This window comes from Oryzias latipes, chromosome 14, assembly GCF_002234675.1.
Source record: "Oryzias latipes chromosome 14, ASM223467v1".
NCBI lineage: Eukaryota > Metazoa > Chordata > Actinopteri > Beloniformes > Adrianichthyidae > Oryzias > Oryzias latipes.
Window position 1 is genome coordinate 12,502,212 of NC_019872.2, and position 17,661 is coordinate 12,519,872.

The window sequence follows — 17,661 nt, forward strand, 5'->3', positions numbered from 1 at the left end:
TCGGGCCACTTTTACAACACTCCTTGGGGGCCCCCTCTTCTCTTGGGCGTCCCCCTCCTGGGCAGGGGTGGCCTTACTCTCTCCTGGACCAACCGTGGGCTGGGTGGGTGGCTGCCTGGAGCGTGTCTCCCTTGGGGGACCCTGGCTCATGCCTGGGGTTGGGGTGGGGGGGATGCTCAGAACTGGGTGTTGGGGGGTTGCTCGTCTGAACAGTATTGTAGCAAACGGGAATGTTTGTAACATTTGAGTGTGTGACAGGCCCCGCCCCTTTTAGATTTATTATACATTCAAACCTGACAGTAATGATTATAAACTTCTACTTGTTGCTTTATGATGCTTTCTGATTTTACCCCCCCCCCCTTCTATAATCAGCCTCCTACCCCCCCCCCCCCCTCTTTTCCCCTTCTTTTCTTTTCCGTCTGGTCCAACAAAAAACTGTTACAAATATAGTTACTATGAATAAAGTTTAGTCTAAATTACAAAAGGGATTTATTCAAATGTATAATATATACCTTGTGTGTCAGAAGATTCATAACCCTATGTGGTGACAGCGGTCAGCGGGCCACAATCTTCCCGCTCTGCTCCGCAACGGTCCCACCCACAAACTCAGAAACAAATTTCTAATCAACTACTGCTTTCTGCTTAAAATATGTCATAAAAAACAACACGTTTTTTTTTTGATTAAAACTTCTAAATCATAATTAAAATACCACTGGGAATGCTGCAGAAATAGATCAAAAGATGATTGGAGTGGGACTTTGAGGTAAAAAAAAAAAAAAGTAGATCAATAAGAACCAAGATAGGCAAAAGTCTGACCCTGCATTCCTCAGTGTAACTGATCTGTTTTTTGTGCATAATTGCACAGAGTTGTCCTACTTTGTATTTTTGGTAAAGGAAAGACATAAATTCAAATATCAAAGAAAGCTTCAAGACGAAGAAAAGTTTTTTTTCTCAAATAAAACTTTTGTTTATTTCTTTATGTTGTTAACTTACATTTTTAGTTCTGGTTTTAACACATATCTTCCTAAAAAAAAACAAGTCTAAATATTATTAACATTGCATTAAAGTCCAGCTGTAGCACATTTGCTAACCATTTTTCTATTTTTTGCTATTCCACCCCCTTATTTTCCATTGTTCACTTACATGCTGCTGCTTGAAAAAATTGTATCTTAGCTGTTATCTAATATTCGCTTCACATTTTTCAAGTATTGTCTCCCTTTATGGTGTTTGCTGCCCTTTTTGTCTAGTTTTTGTCAAGTTACAGTAAATGAAAATGAAAATAAGTGGAGACAAAGGACGTCAGTACATACTTTTCTCAGTAGATGGCGCTCGTGTGCTAGACCACAGCAGCGGTAGACCCCTTTTTTTAAAGCGCAAACAAGTAAACAATTAACTGAGTTTGTTACCAGTGAACAGTAAACCGGAAACTGTGCTGTCAAAATAAAGTTCTCTTTTAATCAACTGAGTCCCCAGAGGGTCGCGGCAGTGTTCGGTGGGGCTCTGCAGGAGTGGCGGTGTTTCCTGCAGGCATCTGTCGGCACCACGGTCCGCTCCGCTCCGCTCATTCACCAGCGGCTGCCTCCCGCTCCTGTCTGTCGTTACGCCGGTCATTTCCTGAAATAAAAAAAAAATCACACAGCTTGACACTCCTCCGTGTCCCTCCCACTGAAAACAACAGTCAAGGTGCAGACAAACAGCAGGATGTAGGAGCCCGCGTGCGGGTTAGAGCGTGACTGTTCATAGGAAGAGAAGCCCAAAATAGATTGGATTTACTCAGCACTTGCGTTAATGATAAGAAGAAAACGAGTCGGAGTGAACAATTTGAAATTGATCGACAACGCTCGAGTACTTTATTTTGAAACGATGAAAAGGATGTGGGATTTCTTTTAATCCTTCTCTCTCTCTCTCTCTGGTACGTGTGTGGACGGGAACAGCCACAGCCTCGCGTGCGTTCGGCCAAAAGCAGCAGCCTTCTTATCGGAGGATGTGAAACAGTGGGACAACCCGTGAAGTGACTGGGCCGGTCCCGTGGATTACTTCTGGAGCTACTCCGACCCGTTAGCGCCCCAGTCGTTCGAGTTCTGCTGCAAAGCTCCCGTTTCTGGTAAGTTCGGACCCAGTCTCCCCTCATATAGATAAAAGCTGCTGCCGGGTCGACTGTTGATTGAGGCTCTAGTTCGAGTCGGGGACAGGAAGCACAGCGGGAAAAGTGTCGTACGTGCAGCTCAACAGCTCACCTGGTTTCAAACCAACACTAGTTCTCAGGAAGGAGCCTCGGCCGGGTTCTTCTTGGAACTGCAGAACTACGCACGCGCGCTAAAATGAGCAGTTTGCTCGCTGTTGCTGTTTTCCACTAAGATTTTCCAGATTCGTACACGTTTATTGAGTTTGATTGTGTGTAATACCTGGAGTCATGTTTTTAAAAAAGAAAAAAAATTAATAACACTGATCGATTTTGACTTTAAATGTGCAATATCGATTTATTATTTCCATTGTTTTCTTTAATTTGTTTATCCTTAGGGGGGAAAGGCAACTTACCGTTCGTCTTTTTATCCAAATCTTACTAATGAAAGTTTCGTTTTTGTTGTGCTTCAATTACTAGTTATCTAAATATCCAATATTTCATCAGCCAGCAACAAACAAAATTTCAATTCTTTAATGATTAGATTTAGCTCTAACCCTAACCCTAACCCTTTACACCCAGCCATTGGTAATGACATAGTAATTACAAAGAGACAACTTGAGACATGGAAGTTTAGAAGTTGCATCCTTGCCCTTCAACATGAATATAGAATTATTTTATAAATGAAAGATTGTTCTACTGTAAATAAATCAAAGGTTGGCTTTATATTTTTGAGCCAAGGCACCCAATAAAAGTCCGTAAATGTTTGTCTTCCACGAATCTTTAGGACATGGCAGCTGCCCTCAGCGGCCGAAACCCTGGCGGACGTGGGCCTAACAAAAGCAAGGGTCGCATTTTAGGCATCTTTGATGCAATCCAGGATGCAGTGGGGCCACCGAAGCAGGCTGCTGCCGATCGGAAAACCGTGGAGAAAACCTGGAAACTCATGGATAAAGTTGTAAGTGCTGTAGAGTCTGTCTGCCAGATGGCTGACTCAGCCTTTGTTATATTTTTAAAGCGAACACAGATGTATGCATAATTGGGCCTCACTTTTATGCATGTTTTTTTTTCTAATTTCAAGTTCTAAAAAGCCTTTTTTGTGAATTTTTGTTTGTCGTCACTTACAGTTTTTTAAAGCTGTACCCATGTAACAAAACATTGATCCTCCACTGAAAGACCTGCTGCATTGTGTTAAAGATCCCCTATGATCATTTTTAAACTATTATAAAAGCGTTCCCAGCTGTCTTTTTGTTTTGATCATACCATTTTGAGCCAAAATCCAAAAACGTGTGCCGTTTTCTAGGACATAGTTTCTGCAGAGCGGCAGTAGGTCTTTAGAAATTTGCCTCTTAGTTAATAGTTGGATGGATGGATGGATGGATGACTTTATTAATCCCACAATGGGGAAATTTCATTTCTCTGTGGCAGCAAAAACGGCATTCAGAAATAATCTATATAATATATCAAAAAGGACTTCAAAAATGACATTCATATTAAATTATTAAAAATTATTATTAAAATTATTAATACAATTATTATGAAAATTATTATCATATATAAAATGAGATTTGTATTTTATTCGTAAGGCCAGACCTTCTGAAAAGGAGAAACCCCGCCCCCTGCCCCTCCCAGCATTTTTTCGTCTGTTCCTGATTCAAAATGGATTTTTTTTCCATCACCTGAAAAATGGCACAAGAACATGTTAAGAACACCAAAAACTGCATATTTTTTTTATTGGAGAGGCTCTTTAAGCAACACCATGCTGGATGGAGCAGCTGGAAATATTAATTTAAGCATTCTTAAAAAAGAAAAAGTAATTTCTTTTGCCCAGATGGAATAGGGGGAAAAAAGTTTTGTTGGTGCAGAAATCTTTAAAGGTCAGACTAAATAGAAAAAAAGGGGCTCACATTATTATTAGTGGAGCCAAGTTCTGCTAAAAAAAAATAGTGAGCTTGCTAAAGTCAGTAGATGCTGCGCCTCTTTTCAAGCACTTGGCACAGCAAAAGCCACACGATTATTTGCATAATCCATTTTAACCTTATAAATATCTTGCGTCTGTTGCTGTGACAGATATGGATTCCCCTGCAGTTGTAGAGGATTAAAAATGGTTTTGGGTTGTTTTGTTACAGGTTCGACTCTGCCAAAATCCACGCCTGCAGCTGAAAAACAGTCCACCCTACATCCTTGACATCTTACCCGATGCTTACCAACACCTGCGCCTAATACTGGGCAAATATGAGGAAAACCAGAGACTTACTCAGCTCAGCGAGAATGAGTATTTTAAAATCTACATCGATGGCCTCATGAACAAATCCAAACGGGCCATCCGCCTCTTTAAGGAAGGAAAAGAGAGAATGTATGAGGAGCAGTCACAGGACAGGTAAGAGCTTTGTCAATCAATAAATGCTGTTGTAATTACTTTTTTTCAAGATTTATATGGCAGCTAATGGAGTTTTATTGTGAAGCCATAAAAAGATTAGTGTTTTGAGACTTTTGTTAAAGCGGTGTGGGTGAGACATTTAATGTATGGGATAAATACTTTTTTCACCTCATGAAAATGATTATTTTAGCTTTATTTTCTGTTTACTGTATGTTTTCTAAATCCGTTTAAAGTCTAGATCAAGCAGAAGTTCTGGTCAATAAGAAACGCTCAAGCAGTATGTTCAGTTGGATTCAGCTGCAGTGATAGATGCTGTGCTTTGACATCTACTGGTAGTGAAAGTGTGATGACGTGAAGTCAGAACTGTGCTCTAAAACTCTAAATCAACCACTGAACTCCAGGGTTGCCCAAAAGAGCAAAAGCTGTCATGCTTAAGCACTGATCTAGTTTTTGAGAAGCACCGCATTTGCAGTCCAAACCCAGATTTTTTTCCTCTGCATTTTGCCTGAACAGAAAGCAGCCCACTATGATGTTGATGTGAGCCTAACTGACTCAGATTATAAGAAGCGTAGGAGGTGGAGATGGGAAAAAAGGGAAAAACAAGGACATTTTCTGAATAAAGTAACAGCTTTTGCCTTTTTTTTTTTTTAATTTGCTGCCATTGCTCATATTTTATGCTTAATAGTACAAAATCATTTTCCAAAAAAATAGCATGAATGCAAAAAAAGAAGAGGAACTGTAAGTATGCCATAAGTTGTTGTGATGGAAATATTCACTCATGCCTGCCACTCTGAAGCCAAATGACACATCGGGTTTCATCGAAAAAAAAAAAAAAACTGCTAAAAAAACAAAATAAAAACTGCATGACAGCTTTGGAGAATACACGCCACTTTATACAGACTAAGCAAAAACCCAAGCCCCTTATAGAAAAATATAAACATTTTTGTGAATGTATTCATTTTAGGATATTCATTGAACTCAAATGTTCAATAAGGAAAAAGCTGTTGATAAAGTTTAGTACTGTTTAATAGTTTATTTTCTTTTTTAAGTTGGTTTAAAATCATTATGCATGACATAAAAGGGTGCTGAAAATGAGGTGAGGGTTGTCATAAGAAGACTAACATGAAACTAAAGTACCAACCGTTTTCCATCTGAAACAAACAAAATCAATCAAACAAACACCATTATAATCCTTGAATACCGTATAGACGTTGCCAGAGATACCTAAATAACACATATTCTTTGACACGTCGTAACCCTTCGACCGTTCACTCAGTCAATGGGAATCAGCTAATTCTGACGCAGATAAAAAGTGACTTTTCTTATTGGCTTTGCACTGATATGCAACACATTACAAACATAAAGTGTTGCATATCAGTTCAAGGCTGCTTTTCTCTGCTTCAGTATCGGCTGGTTGTTGTTCTTCACCTTTTGGCATATCCCTACAAGGGTCACCGCAGCAAATCAGCTTTCACTGAGGAAGGTTGGCAGACATTTCCACGCCGGATGCCCTTTCCTGACACAACCCTGTATTTTATCCGGGCTGGGGACCGGCACATGGGGATCCAGACTTGGGCCCCCTTGTGGGTACATAGGCAGTAGCGCAAAGGGTCTTGCCCAAAGATGTACACTGGATGAAGCTCATAGCGCCCCCTGGGAATTGAAACCTAGTTCCCATGTTCCAGTCTTGCACGCAGCCAAATACGCCATCCATTGTTTAAACGGTTGAAGAGTTACGGTAGTCAAAAGAATCTCAACAAGTGGTTAGGGGTTAAGGAAGTTGAAATTTCATTTGGACATTTTGTTAAACTCTGACCTTTGATTATAGTATTTAAAAAGGATCTAAAGATAAAAAAAACTTTTTTACAGTAAAAATCTTACTAAATCAAAAAAATGTTTTTCCAAGTTTTAACAGCTTTTTACAAAAGTCAATCCTTGAAAGTCTCGAAAAACCTCAAAACATTTAAACAACTTTTTTTTGTTGTTTAAATGATGATAATCCAAACTCAGGCAGAACACAGCTCTATGCCAATTTACCATTTATTTTTAATGTATTACCTATGAGTTACTGCCTCAGCAGATGAAGAAACTTTAAAAAAGTAAAGTACATTCATGTTAAAGCCAGCTTATTAACAATGCTGCCTAGTGATGCAAATCAACAGATCACATTGATAAGTAGTTTGCAGTCATCTAAACCTGAAAAAATGAAAGCAAAGTTTTCTGTGTTATTTTGGGACAGCATTTTTTTAACATGATCATTATCATATTCTAATCTGTACTAGGGAGACTTTAGCTTTTTTACTCTTCTCTTGTAAAATGTCTAAAATTGAATAAAATTTACTGAGTGATGATCCACGAATAAACTGTACAGAGTGAAATGTTTTTTGGTAGACTAATTTGCAAGACTATTTTAAGGATTTGGACAAAATGATCTATTTTTTATTTGATACCAAGCCCCCACCTTTTTATTTAAATGCAAACAAGGAAGTACCAAGAGCTGCAGTTCCTCTTTAGACCACCGGAGGTAAATTGGAGAGGGAGGCAAATCTTCTCCATTGACTCCTAAATTCAGGATTTTAGTTTCTGTCATTTTATTTTAATACTTTATTTGTTATTATTTAGCACATTGTAGACAATCTTTTTAAATTACCCTTTTATTTTCTCTGATAAGGGTTCCAATTGGAACATTTTTAGGAGTGTGTTTTTTAAATTTTTTTGTTTGGCAGTGGGTTGAACCAACAGAGCTTTAAATTTCACCTCGTCCTGCCTGATTGTTGTTTTTGGAAAGTTGTTGAGTTGGGTGGTGTGAACTGTTGTCTGAACTGTGTGAACTTCCTGCTTTATTTTCTCTGTTCAGAATCCAAGGGGACACGTCAGTGACCATCTGTGTAATTTATAAATGTTGAAACTAATGAAGATACAGAAACAAACTGCTGAAATGATGCAATGAGATGGCTTTTTGAACTGAATCCATAACCAGCACCTGATCAAAAAGTGACTCGTGGTGTTCTAAAAGTTTCCCACGGCAATAGTCCAAGGGCTACAGCCGGGGCCTCTAAAATAGCCCCAACGTACTTGTCCTACACCCAGCCAACTGAGCCATCCAGCCGCCAACATACTCGTGCTGTGAAGTCTGTATTTTAGTTGAAATGCAGAGTCAAGGGGTTGTTCTTATTGACTGTATATGAGAAGTGGACTGAGGGAGTGCAACGTCACCCATAGAAAATAGTTTACTATAGTTTAACAAATAGTTTATCAATTCAGTCGCCATTTTCCCCTGATATGGACTCCACCATGTTGGACCCAGACGTCATTTCTGAGACGACCACTCTCGCCAATCAGGAGTGACCTTGTTGGAAGTCCACGAAAGTGGGCTCAGGAGAATCTGTCGATTAAACATTTCGAACGTTCATAGTGAGACCACCTACTTTTATTGATTCAGTTTAAAACTGAATAAATGTAGCAGAGCAGAATGGTTGTTCTGACAAATATAATGACTGAGTAATAACTGTTGATTTTTTATGGGATTAGGCTTTGTGGAAGCCTGCGGGTACTTCCTGTTTGGAACGTCAGGGGGGAGGGTACCTCAGTCCAATTCTCAAATACAGTCAGTGGTTCCTCTCAACTGAGGCTGAAATCTTTATGATTATTACTTGCTATCAGCCATCTAAACACTATTTGTCACCTCCTGTATCAGACTTTGATCACTATGACTAGCATGTTTAGATCTAGATATCTACTTTTTTTGCTTATTTTTTCTTTTATGTAGGTCAGTATCTTTTTTGTTATTGTGTTGTAGCACTTTGGCTCACTGAATATTTAGGCAAAAGTTTAAATAAACATTTACCTAGGGTAATTTGACACAAAATAATATTAAAAACATCAGTATGAAGAAATAACATTATATTATTTTTGATAGAGGAGTCTGTTGAATGCGTTTTTTCAGCTCTTTTTTTGTCCGTCAGTTGTAATGTGTCAGTGGGCAGAGCAAAAAATGATTTTTCAGGATTTGTATTACATTTTTTGTGAAGATTTCCTGTTGTAAATGTATTGATCTATGGATCATGTTGCATGGTGCCGCTGTAGCAAAGCCACTACTCCTACCAACTGTCAGGTTTCACATTTAACTTTAGAGCACACAGGAATTCACCACAACCTCAATAAGATGCCGTGGTTTCTGTGGCTGGAAGCCTAAAATCACCAAGGAGGTCTTTGAGCTGACATTCTACCTTTATTTTATCCAATGACTCTAGAGACACAGATGTGTAAAGACACCGCCCGCACCTGTGTATCAGGCTTGTTAATGGTCAGAAATGGTTAAATAGGCGGGACAAATAGTCTTGAAGGTTTGTGTAACATGCCCAGTAAGACTATTTGTGAGATGAAGATTCAAAGATCATCTGACAGACAAAATGCCACGTCCCAATTTTTATATCAAATATAAGATAAAATAATAAAAATAGACGTTCGGTCGATGGTTCCGTGATGGTTGTTTTGATTATTAAAGATTAAGCAAGTTTTACTAACCAGAGGTTGAGTTGAATGAGAAATGGCAATGGAAAAAATGTGGACTGATTTGAAAGTAAAAAAACAAGACATTGAGGTTACTTGGTGACCTGATGTGGCTCCAGCTATGGGTTTAAATATATCTCAAACAGTCCAACTGTTGCCCCCTTTGTCACCAAGCTTGAACTGTCTATTGCAGCGAAACATCTTAACTTTTGTCTTGAATTGTTAGTGTCAATAAAAAGCCCGCTGTAGGTACCATAACCATTCGGCCTGCACCAACCGTTCGGGGTCCTTCGACTAGTGCTGAGGTCACATTATGTGATTGGCTGTCTTTTGGTCCGATGACATGTCAGATAGTGATTGGTCTGGACAAATTATGATACTACCATAAAAGAAGATATTATGCGATCCGTTGTAAACAAACAGAGCTCCGACACAGAGCGAGATTATTTTCTAAACGTGCTTTTAATATGATTATTATTAAGTGCATTGCAGCCAAACGGACTGCGGTCCAAACTGTTCTCCGGACCGCACACTCTAACAAAGCACCTTCCCTGCCTGCGAACACGAAGCTACTAGACTCCAGCTGCTCTGCTCAGAGACACGGTTCTCTAGTGTGGAGCAGCAGGTTCATTCTAACAGCCACAGATCTTTTTACAAAGTGGGTTGTGTCAAAATCTCTCAATAAACACGACAAAGAATAATCTCAGACACAACTTATGAAGGTAAAGAAATTTAGGTTACAAAAGGAAATGTGAAATGAAAATAGGTAGAGCCCGAGCAGTTTTGTCCAAGTGGGGCTACCGTAGTGTGACGTTATCCTCAGTCAAAAGGACCCCGAACGGTTATTACAGGGCAAATGGTTACGGTACCTACACTGGCTGCTCAGGTGCCTGTTGAGAAAGAATATAAAGGCTTTATCTCAGAAAACGCCCCAAACAATTCATACATGTTAATTTTTTGTTTTTTGTTTTAACTTTTTAACAAGTTTTTTATCGGTTGCTGTTGTGTATTTTTTGTGTCATTATATTAGGACTCCCTCAGAATACACTTTTGATTTCACAAAGTAGCCCACAATTACTTGAACTGCCATGTTACCAAGGTAATGTGAGAATCCTACGGGCTTCATGTCCATGAAAGCAGTGATGATGCACTTTGTTTCTATTGTGCTTCTGCATTATGGATGAAGTTTGGGTCTATAAATATAGTCATAAATGCTATATGATTTAGACATAAATATGTCGCTTATGTATTAAGCTAAAACTTGACTAGATGTTTATATTGCATATTATATTTGACCCATATCAAATGCTTAAAATTGATTAGTTCTTACTTTCACACTTGAGATGTAACTTTTGCAATCACCAACTTTTACTAATTTATATTAAATATACAGTACATTTTGGAAGGAAAACTTAGTTTTCATTTTCCATTTGAACACTGATCTAATAAACGCTTATAGTCGGCAGCTATTTCACTTGTTTCTTTCATGTACTACATTGGCTTGTAGAAATAAGAAAGCTCTACATAAAAAAAAAAACAGTAACAGAAGCCCTAAAAAGCAAATTTTCGGTCAAAGTCCTGTTGAAACTCCATAGACTTATATAAACTGAGTGGATCAGTCAATACGATTTTAGACGGTAAAAATGAAGGGTAAAGTAGGACGAGCAGATTAGCCAATTTTCAACACCCACCCAGAAGTAACGTGAGTTTTGTTAAGTTCACCTGAGAGCCCACCCACCTGTCAAAAGAAACCCCACCCTCAAGGAGTGATTGGAACTGATTAGAAGAATTTCTAACCAATCAGCATCAACCGTCATGTCCATGTCTGTGATTGGCTGGCTTTTGGGACACATTTGTCACACATTGCCCTGCTCTGGTTTGAGTGCACAAGACAGACAGAATTTCTCTCGAGTGAAATTTTTTTGTTTGCACATATTTTGATTTTCAGGTGCATTTTTATTTTCAAGTGCAATATAATTTTTTGAGCTCACAAAGTTTTACGCTCAAATAGTAGTTGTTGCGCTTGGAATAATGGCACAAAAACCATTCCATAAGCGTCAAGTAAAAATCGCTCCCTTTTGCAACCTGCCTCTAGTGGTCTTTTGAGGGACTGCAACATTTGGTACTTTCTGGTCTGCAATAACTCTCAATAGTCATCTTTAGAGTGACTGTAGCTAAAATGTAGCTAAATGCAAGGATCAGATTTGTGGTTTCCAGAATGTGCTCCCTAACTTGAGTGTGAGGACTAATAAAAAGACAAAAAAAAACAAAGGACTGTAAACTACTTTTACTTCAAACTTTAAAATAAATATTAATAATATATGTTTTTGGCGTTTGGTGAGGTCATTTTGGTATTTAGCAGTTTAATCACCACGTGATCTCTGCACTTGTATTTGGAATGCCTGTTTAGAAATGAGGCAGGAGTTGGAAAAAGTCAAATTTGTCAAATTATGCTGGAGTATGAGTCAATGCTATGCAGGTTTCTGTATTTTTATAGTAACATTTAAGAAACAGGATCCAGAGAAAAAAGTTTGTGATCACATAGACGTTTTGTGCAAGAGGGGCTGCAGCATTTCAATGGAGTTTTAAGCTGCTGTTGATTCTCAGGAGTTCACCCTGAGTGCCAAGAGCAGAGCTGCAGGGGAAAAGTCCCCCACACACTTCGCATCCTGTTCATATGTTTCCGCAGTTGTACTTTCATCTGACTGCATGTTTCAGATTTTCTCTTTTAATTCAAATCACTTGTGTCCAGCCTGTCGATGGCTCTGTACCAAAGCCGCCCCTGCAGACCTATGGCATTTCTTGGGACTGTCACAATGACGCTGCACCCTTTATGGCATTTACTGCTACATGAAGATTACCAACAATGCAACATCTTCCCCAAAATAAGTTTTCAGACTGTCAAATTTCATTTTTGAGTGGATTTTTGTGAAGTTTAGAACAGATTTTGCAATTTTGAAAGTCATGCAATTTGTTATAAGCCCATGAATCCATGAACTGGTTTATACAGGATAAGAACTGGATATAATGTTGCTATTCATGGATTATAAGGGTATACAATAGGGTATGAATAGTACAAAGTTATTCCAAAATCACTTTGAACAAAAATGTTTAGTTTCTCACAAACAGTGAAATGCGAATTTTTAACCCATCAACTTGATATCATACACATCACAATACATGTGGACAATTCTGCGTCACAGTGGCCTCTTTGCTCCCTTTAGGTGTTCTCCTTTCGCGGTCTCACTGTTTCTCACATTTTTTCAGTGCATGCTTTTATTTTTATTCTTTCCAGCACACTGTGTTCTGCTTACTGATTGACTGATTGTCAGTCCATCTCCATGCCATGTCTCCTGTACAGAATGCTATCAGTTTATCAAACCTATATAAAATCCTCAAATGCAAGCAAATCTTTGTTTGTATTTTATAACACTGGACTTATTTTTCTACAAATGTTTGAACTTTGAGATTTTAAATAAAAGAGAACAGTGCGAAAATATTAATGTCTTTCAGGGAAGTTTATAAAGTGTGTAGTTAGGGGGTTAACAGCCGTGATAAATGAGGAAATACTGCACTGTCAATCCCTACACAGTTCAATAACTGATGTAAGTAAGGACAGTGGTGATTCCCTGATTTAGTGTATCAGCAGCAAATTACTTTATTCACTCCTTTATGCTTTCAGCATATAGGAAGTTTCAGATTTATCTAAATGGATGTGTATTAAATATTGAAGATGTCATAAAGTGTCCAACAAAAAAAATACATTAGAAAATATACATCTGTCAGCCACCGTATTTTAAAGCTCAGCTTTTATTTACCTAAGATGTGAAGATATTCAACCTTTGCAGACTCTTATGAATCATAATTACCGGATTTTTTGCTTTTCTTGTATGACTCGGTTTGCTGCATGGTGGCTCAGTGGTAAGCGCTCTAGATACACTGCAAGAAGGCCCCCGGTTCAAGTCCCGGCTGAGGGACCTGAACAGGAACATCAATGGGGGACCTTTCTGTGTGGAGTTTGCATGTTCTCCCCGTGCATGCGTAGGTTTTCTCCGGGGACTCTGGCTTCCTCCCATGCTTTATAGGTTAATTGGTTACTCTAAATTGTCCATATGTGTGTGAATATGAGTGTGCATGGGTGTGTGATTGTGGCCCTGCGACAGACTGGCGACCTGTCCAGGATGTCCCCAGCCTTCGCTCGCAAGTGGCCGGAATAGGCTTTGGCAGCTCCGTGACCCAGGAAGGGACAAAACGGAATAGAAAATGATAATTAGAAGATGAATGACTTGTTTTGCACTTCTTTGATTAAATAAAACTGATACATTTATAATAAATCTGGACTATTGGAACATTGAGACAAAAACAGCTATTTTTCTCTGGGTAATACTTATGCAGCAACTTTGTATCTAACGTAAGTGACAGGTCTTCTATTGGTGTGAATGTCAAATGAGGTGGTAGCATTTGGTACAAAGCCAGTTCATTCTTTAATGAGATGAGAACGATCAGGAGAGACCTACTGCTACTGCAGTATAAAATGTACTGAACCAGCTTTACTGATCCGCACTGTTAGGGTGTAAAACTCTAAATGAGCTCTCTCTCTCAGAACAGCCTGTGTTTTCTGATGGTTGGATCAGATTTTTGACTCGCAAATGCATTCAGTCAACATTCAAAACTGCTCCTTGTAGCTTCTAATGCATGCACTCACATTTAGTTTTGCTGTCACAGGATTATTTTCAAAATAGCTGCATGGTAAATGTGTTCCTCATTTTGTTTCGAGAAGCTGTAAGAGCTCTATTTGCTGCCACATCATAAAACCTCAATGTATCGTCATAAAAAATTGAACTTTTATAAACAGACCAGCCATCTTCTTGCAGTTGTGCATTACCCAGATAACGAACTATAAGAAAAGCAGTACTTTTAACTGATTTGAAAGATTTCAGGTTCAATAAGTACTGAGTTTCTTGCTGTTTTAGAAGCAAAAAAGCCCTTTCTTCAATTTTGTGAGGTTGTCACAATAAATCATACTAGTATAGTTTGCTTCCTGTGATCCCCAATGAATCTAATTCATGTTTAGAAGTGTTGAGTAAAAGAAAACGCCAGTGGCCGTGTGTTTACGGTACATACATTCCTGGAGCAGTGAGTGCTTTTGGTGAGAAGTGACGTCATCACAGTCAGTGCATTCTCTTCTTGCGGGCTGGAGTGATCCTCCACCGGGGACTTGGCGCGCTGCGGGGCTGGTCAAGGCTTTCTGAAGACAGAAAAAAAATTGTTTTCAATGTAGTTAAACGTGCATGGGCAGTGATGTATGTTTCAGAGGATGTTCGATTGGCCATTCTGCATGTCAATCAAGTCAAAATATCGTTTTCTTTTTTTGGTTAGTTATCTTTGATGGCCCGCGATCAACCAGTTAATTGTGATCAGCATAATGAGAACCCCTGCTTTAGATAGACATTTAATGGTAATTTTTAAATCAGTGGGTAGGAGTGATTAAAGCTATCAGAAAAACAGAGCATATACAGTGGTCCCAAATTATAATGTGGTTCATCTCAGTTTGTGGTTCATGTTTTGCCTCCTGATTGGCTGTAGACCATTGTCAGTCAATCTCCTCTGTGGCGTGTCTCCTTTACACTACAGAATGCATTCAGCTTTGGTTTCATTCTACAGAACTGGATTTATTTCTCTATGAAAGCTTGAACTTTTTGAGAGTTTAAACAAGAAATAAAAGTGTGAAAATGTTCATGTCTGTCTGTGTGACATGCATTTAGTGTGTAGTTAGGGGTTTTAGAGCCTTAAAACATCTAAAATAAAAAAAAAGACCATTACTATTTTACCAATTGCAGGTCTTTTTTAGAACGTATGTCCTGTAATAAGCTAGGAATGACTGTACACTTACTCCTTCCAGTTTTTTATTGTGTTTAAGGATCTTAAAATCTGGGAATTCAGTCTTAGACTCTATATATTAAAATGACCCTAGAACTACGCAGAATATGTTTACATTAGGCTGCAACTGACAATACTTTTAGTTACCTGATTTATTATTTTTTAAATCATCTTTAGAGTATTTTGAAAGCATCAGTTTCACTTTTATCCATTTAAGTCAGTTAAAATGACTCATCTGAAAGCTGATTTTAAATAAGATTTTGTAAATTAACCACATTCAATAGTTCACCATCACTATTTCTTTATATTGATGTTTATACATTTGGTATGGTATAAAAATGGTTTTGGGGCCTCAGTATCAGTATTAATGTGAACTTAAGGCTGACTCTTTAACAAACAATTTTCCCTTTTTTCCAAGTCTCAGGAATATGGCAGAAACCCCAAGATACACAAGATTAAAGCCAAGATATTAACCATGTTACATTATGAAACACTTTTCTGGAGTTTAACCCTTTAACACCAGAGATTTAACACCTTTTTGACATTCTGTAACTCTTCGACCGTTTACACAACCAACACGAATCGGCAGTTTTGCATTGAATATGCAGCACATTACTAACGTAAAGTGTTGCAAGCCGCTTTTCTCTCCAGCTGAATCAGCTGGTTTACGTTGATTGCGGAACCTCTGGGAAAGCGCACATGATTCCAGTCCATTATTATTATTATTATTATTATTCACTATTGTACAGTGTAGCATATCAGCACAAGGCTGCTTTTCTCCGCTACAGAATTCGCTGGAATTACAGTAATTACGTTAGTGTTTGAAGAGTTACGGTAGTCCAAAGAATGTCAACACTCGAAATAAAGCTCTGTGTTAGACTTTCAGATCATCTCGACCAGCAGGGGCAGAAGAGAATTTAAAAGGAGGTCAAGCGTTAACAGGTAGCTAGACAGTAAAGCTCAGTTCAAATAGGCCAGTGTGGTTCTCACTTAGGAGTAACAGGGATTCTTTACCACAGGAGTTGATAGCAAATAGACAATGGAGGTCTTGACACTCAAGTTAAAATGTAGAACTCTGGTCCAGGGCATCAAATTCAAGGTCCAAAACAAAGGTCAGAATAACAGGCCACAGGCTGGGGCAGAAAAAAACAGCTAGAAATTCAGGAAACAAAGAAGCACACTGGAAGCAAGGCACACGACACTTACTCTCTGGCACCAGATGAATGAACAAGAGACGCTTAAATAGAGCACAGGTGAGGTGAGTTTAGTAATTAGAGCCAGGTGCAGAGAGCAAAGATACAGCGGGGGGGAGGGAGGAGAGCAGCCAACCATAACACCACGAATTTGGTTGTTCTTTTATTGAAGATTGTTAATTAACTCTCTGACAGAATTTGAGTCGGCAAAAAAAGTACATTTTAATAAAAAAAAATTGTTTACCATATATATTAATTGCAAATCTCTTCCACGCATTGGAGTACTTGGCCAAAATAATGTAAGAGGATATTGGATCAGGTGCAAAATAAAGATCTAGAACCCATTTTCTTCATGTGTAACTGTCTTGTTTTTTTCTGTTAAAATTTACAGACATCGTTTTGTCCAAATAGCTTGACTACTCACTACCTAGTGCACTATATAGTGGGCTTGCCATTTTGTATCACTGTCCTAATCTTTGAAAATCCAGTGCCCTAGAAATTTCGCTGAAGTCTCTGAGAAAAACCAATGTGCATCTATGCTCACTAGATTGGCCGGTATAGACCACAGTATTTGCATGCATGTTGCAATCATCATGCTATGTTAGCATCCAAATACTAAAACCACAACTTTGTAAACATTAGAGGGGAAAATAGCACCCTTTTTATTAACCTTTTTTTCGAGAACTGATTTGGAAACACATACAGAAGCATGTTGCAGCCAAGAGTGTTGAACAGAAAACCTAGCAAGGAGGAAACAATATTCAACTTTCCTTCTGCCAGAGTCTTTCATTCCAACCTTTGTTGTTTGTTCAATGTTTATATAACAAGCTTATATAATAGAAACCATTGACAACTAAAAATTGTGTAACAAGATATGTTAATTGTTGACATCGCTGCTTACAAATTGCCAAAGTCTTACCATAAATGTCTGTTTCTGATCTTATCTGGAAAACCGGCTGTTGAAAATGCAATATTGGTGTGTAGCGCAGGAAACAGAGACACTGTTTGGTTTAGAAGCATCAATACTTCCACTCACATGCATGCACTCCCACAGCCAGCTCAGCAAACCCCTCTGTGTGCTTTCAACAGCATTGGGCACCAGAAGGAAGCTCCACTCATAGAAAATCCATCCAGATATGAGGCTTAAAAAAAACATTGTCACCTGGACATGACAAATAACCTTCTCTGAGCCACAATTTACAATGTCAGAGTTGGGCTTGAATTGTTCCAGAATCAGATGGTGTTTTAAGATAAACTTTTTTTTGTATTTCTTTTCTGACTGTGACAAAACTTTGCAGTTTTGGTGTCCCTGAATGCTCAGTGTCTTGGATCTGGGGACTAAAATTCCTTCTTGACTCAGTTGGTTGAGCTGTAGATAATAACTGAAAGAAAATGCATTCCATTAGTTAAAACAGATCACACCACGTTTGAGTAAATTTGTTAGTCTAGAGATGTGTTGTGATATCCACTTAAAATATTGTCACAGTTGTAAAGGCATGTTATCCCTTAGGTCACAATTCTTGGCCTAAGTTCAAATTTTTGAACTTCAAGGAGGAAGTGTTGTTTGGGCAGGA

At 38.5% G+C, this 17,661-nt stretch overlaps 1 protein-coding gene across 3 annotated transcripts in view; it reads left to right on the top strand.

Moving 5' to 3' along the window:
* Positions 1–1,681: 1,681 nt before the first annotated feature.
* The window catches only part of cblb (Cbl proto-oncogene B), a 44,645-nt gene continuing 28,665 nt past the window's right edge, over positions 1,682–17,661 (top strand). For 2 of the 3 annotated variants that reach the window (XM_023962413.1, XM_023962414.1), the window contains exons 1-3: positions 1,682–2,104; positions 2,910–3,080; positions 4,252–4,502. In XM_023962413.1, the coding sequence (XP_023818181.1) occupies positions 2,913–3,080; positions 4,252–4,502 (419 nt within the window). In that variant the 5' untranslated portion in view covers positions 1,682–2,104; positions 2,910–2,912. The remainder of the gene's footprint in view (positions 2,105–2,909; positions 3,081–4,251; positions 4,503–17,661) is intronic. The other variant, XM_023962412.1, reaches the window with a different exon arrangement.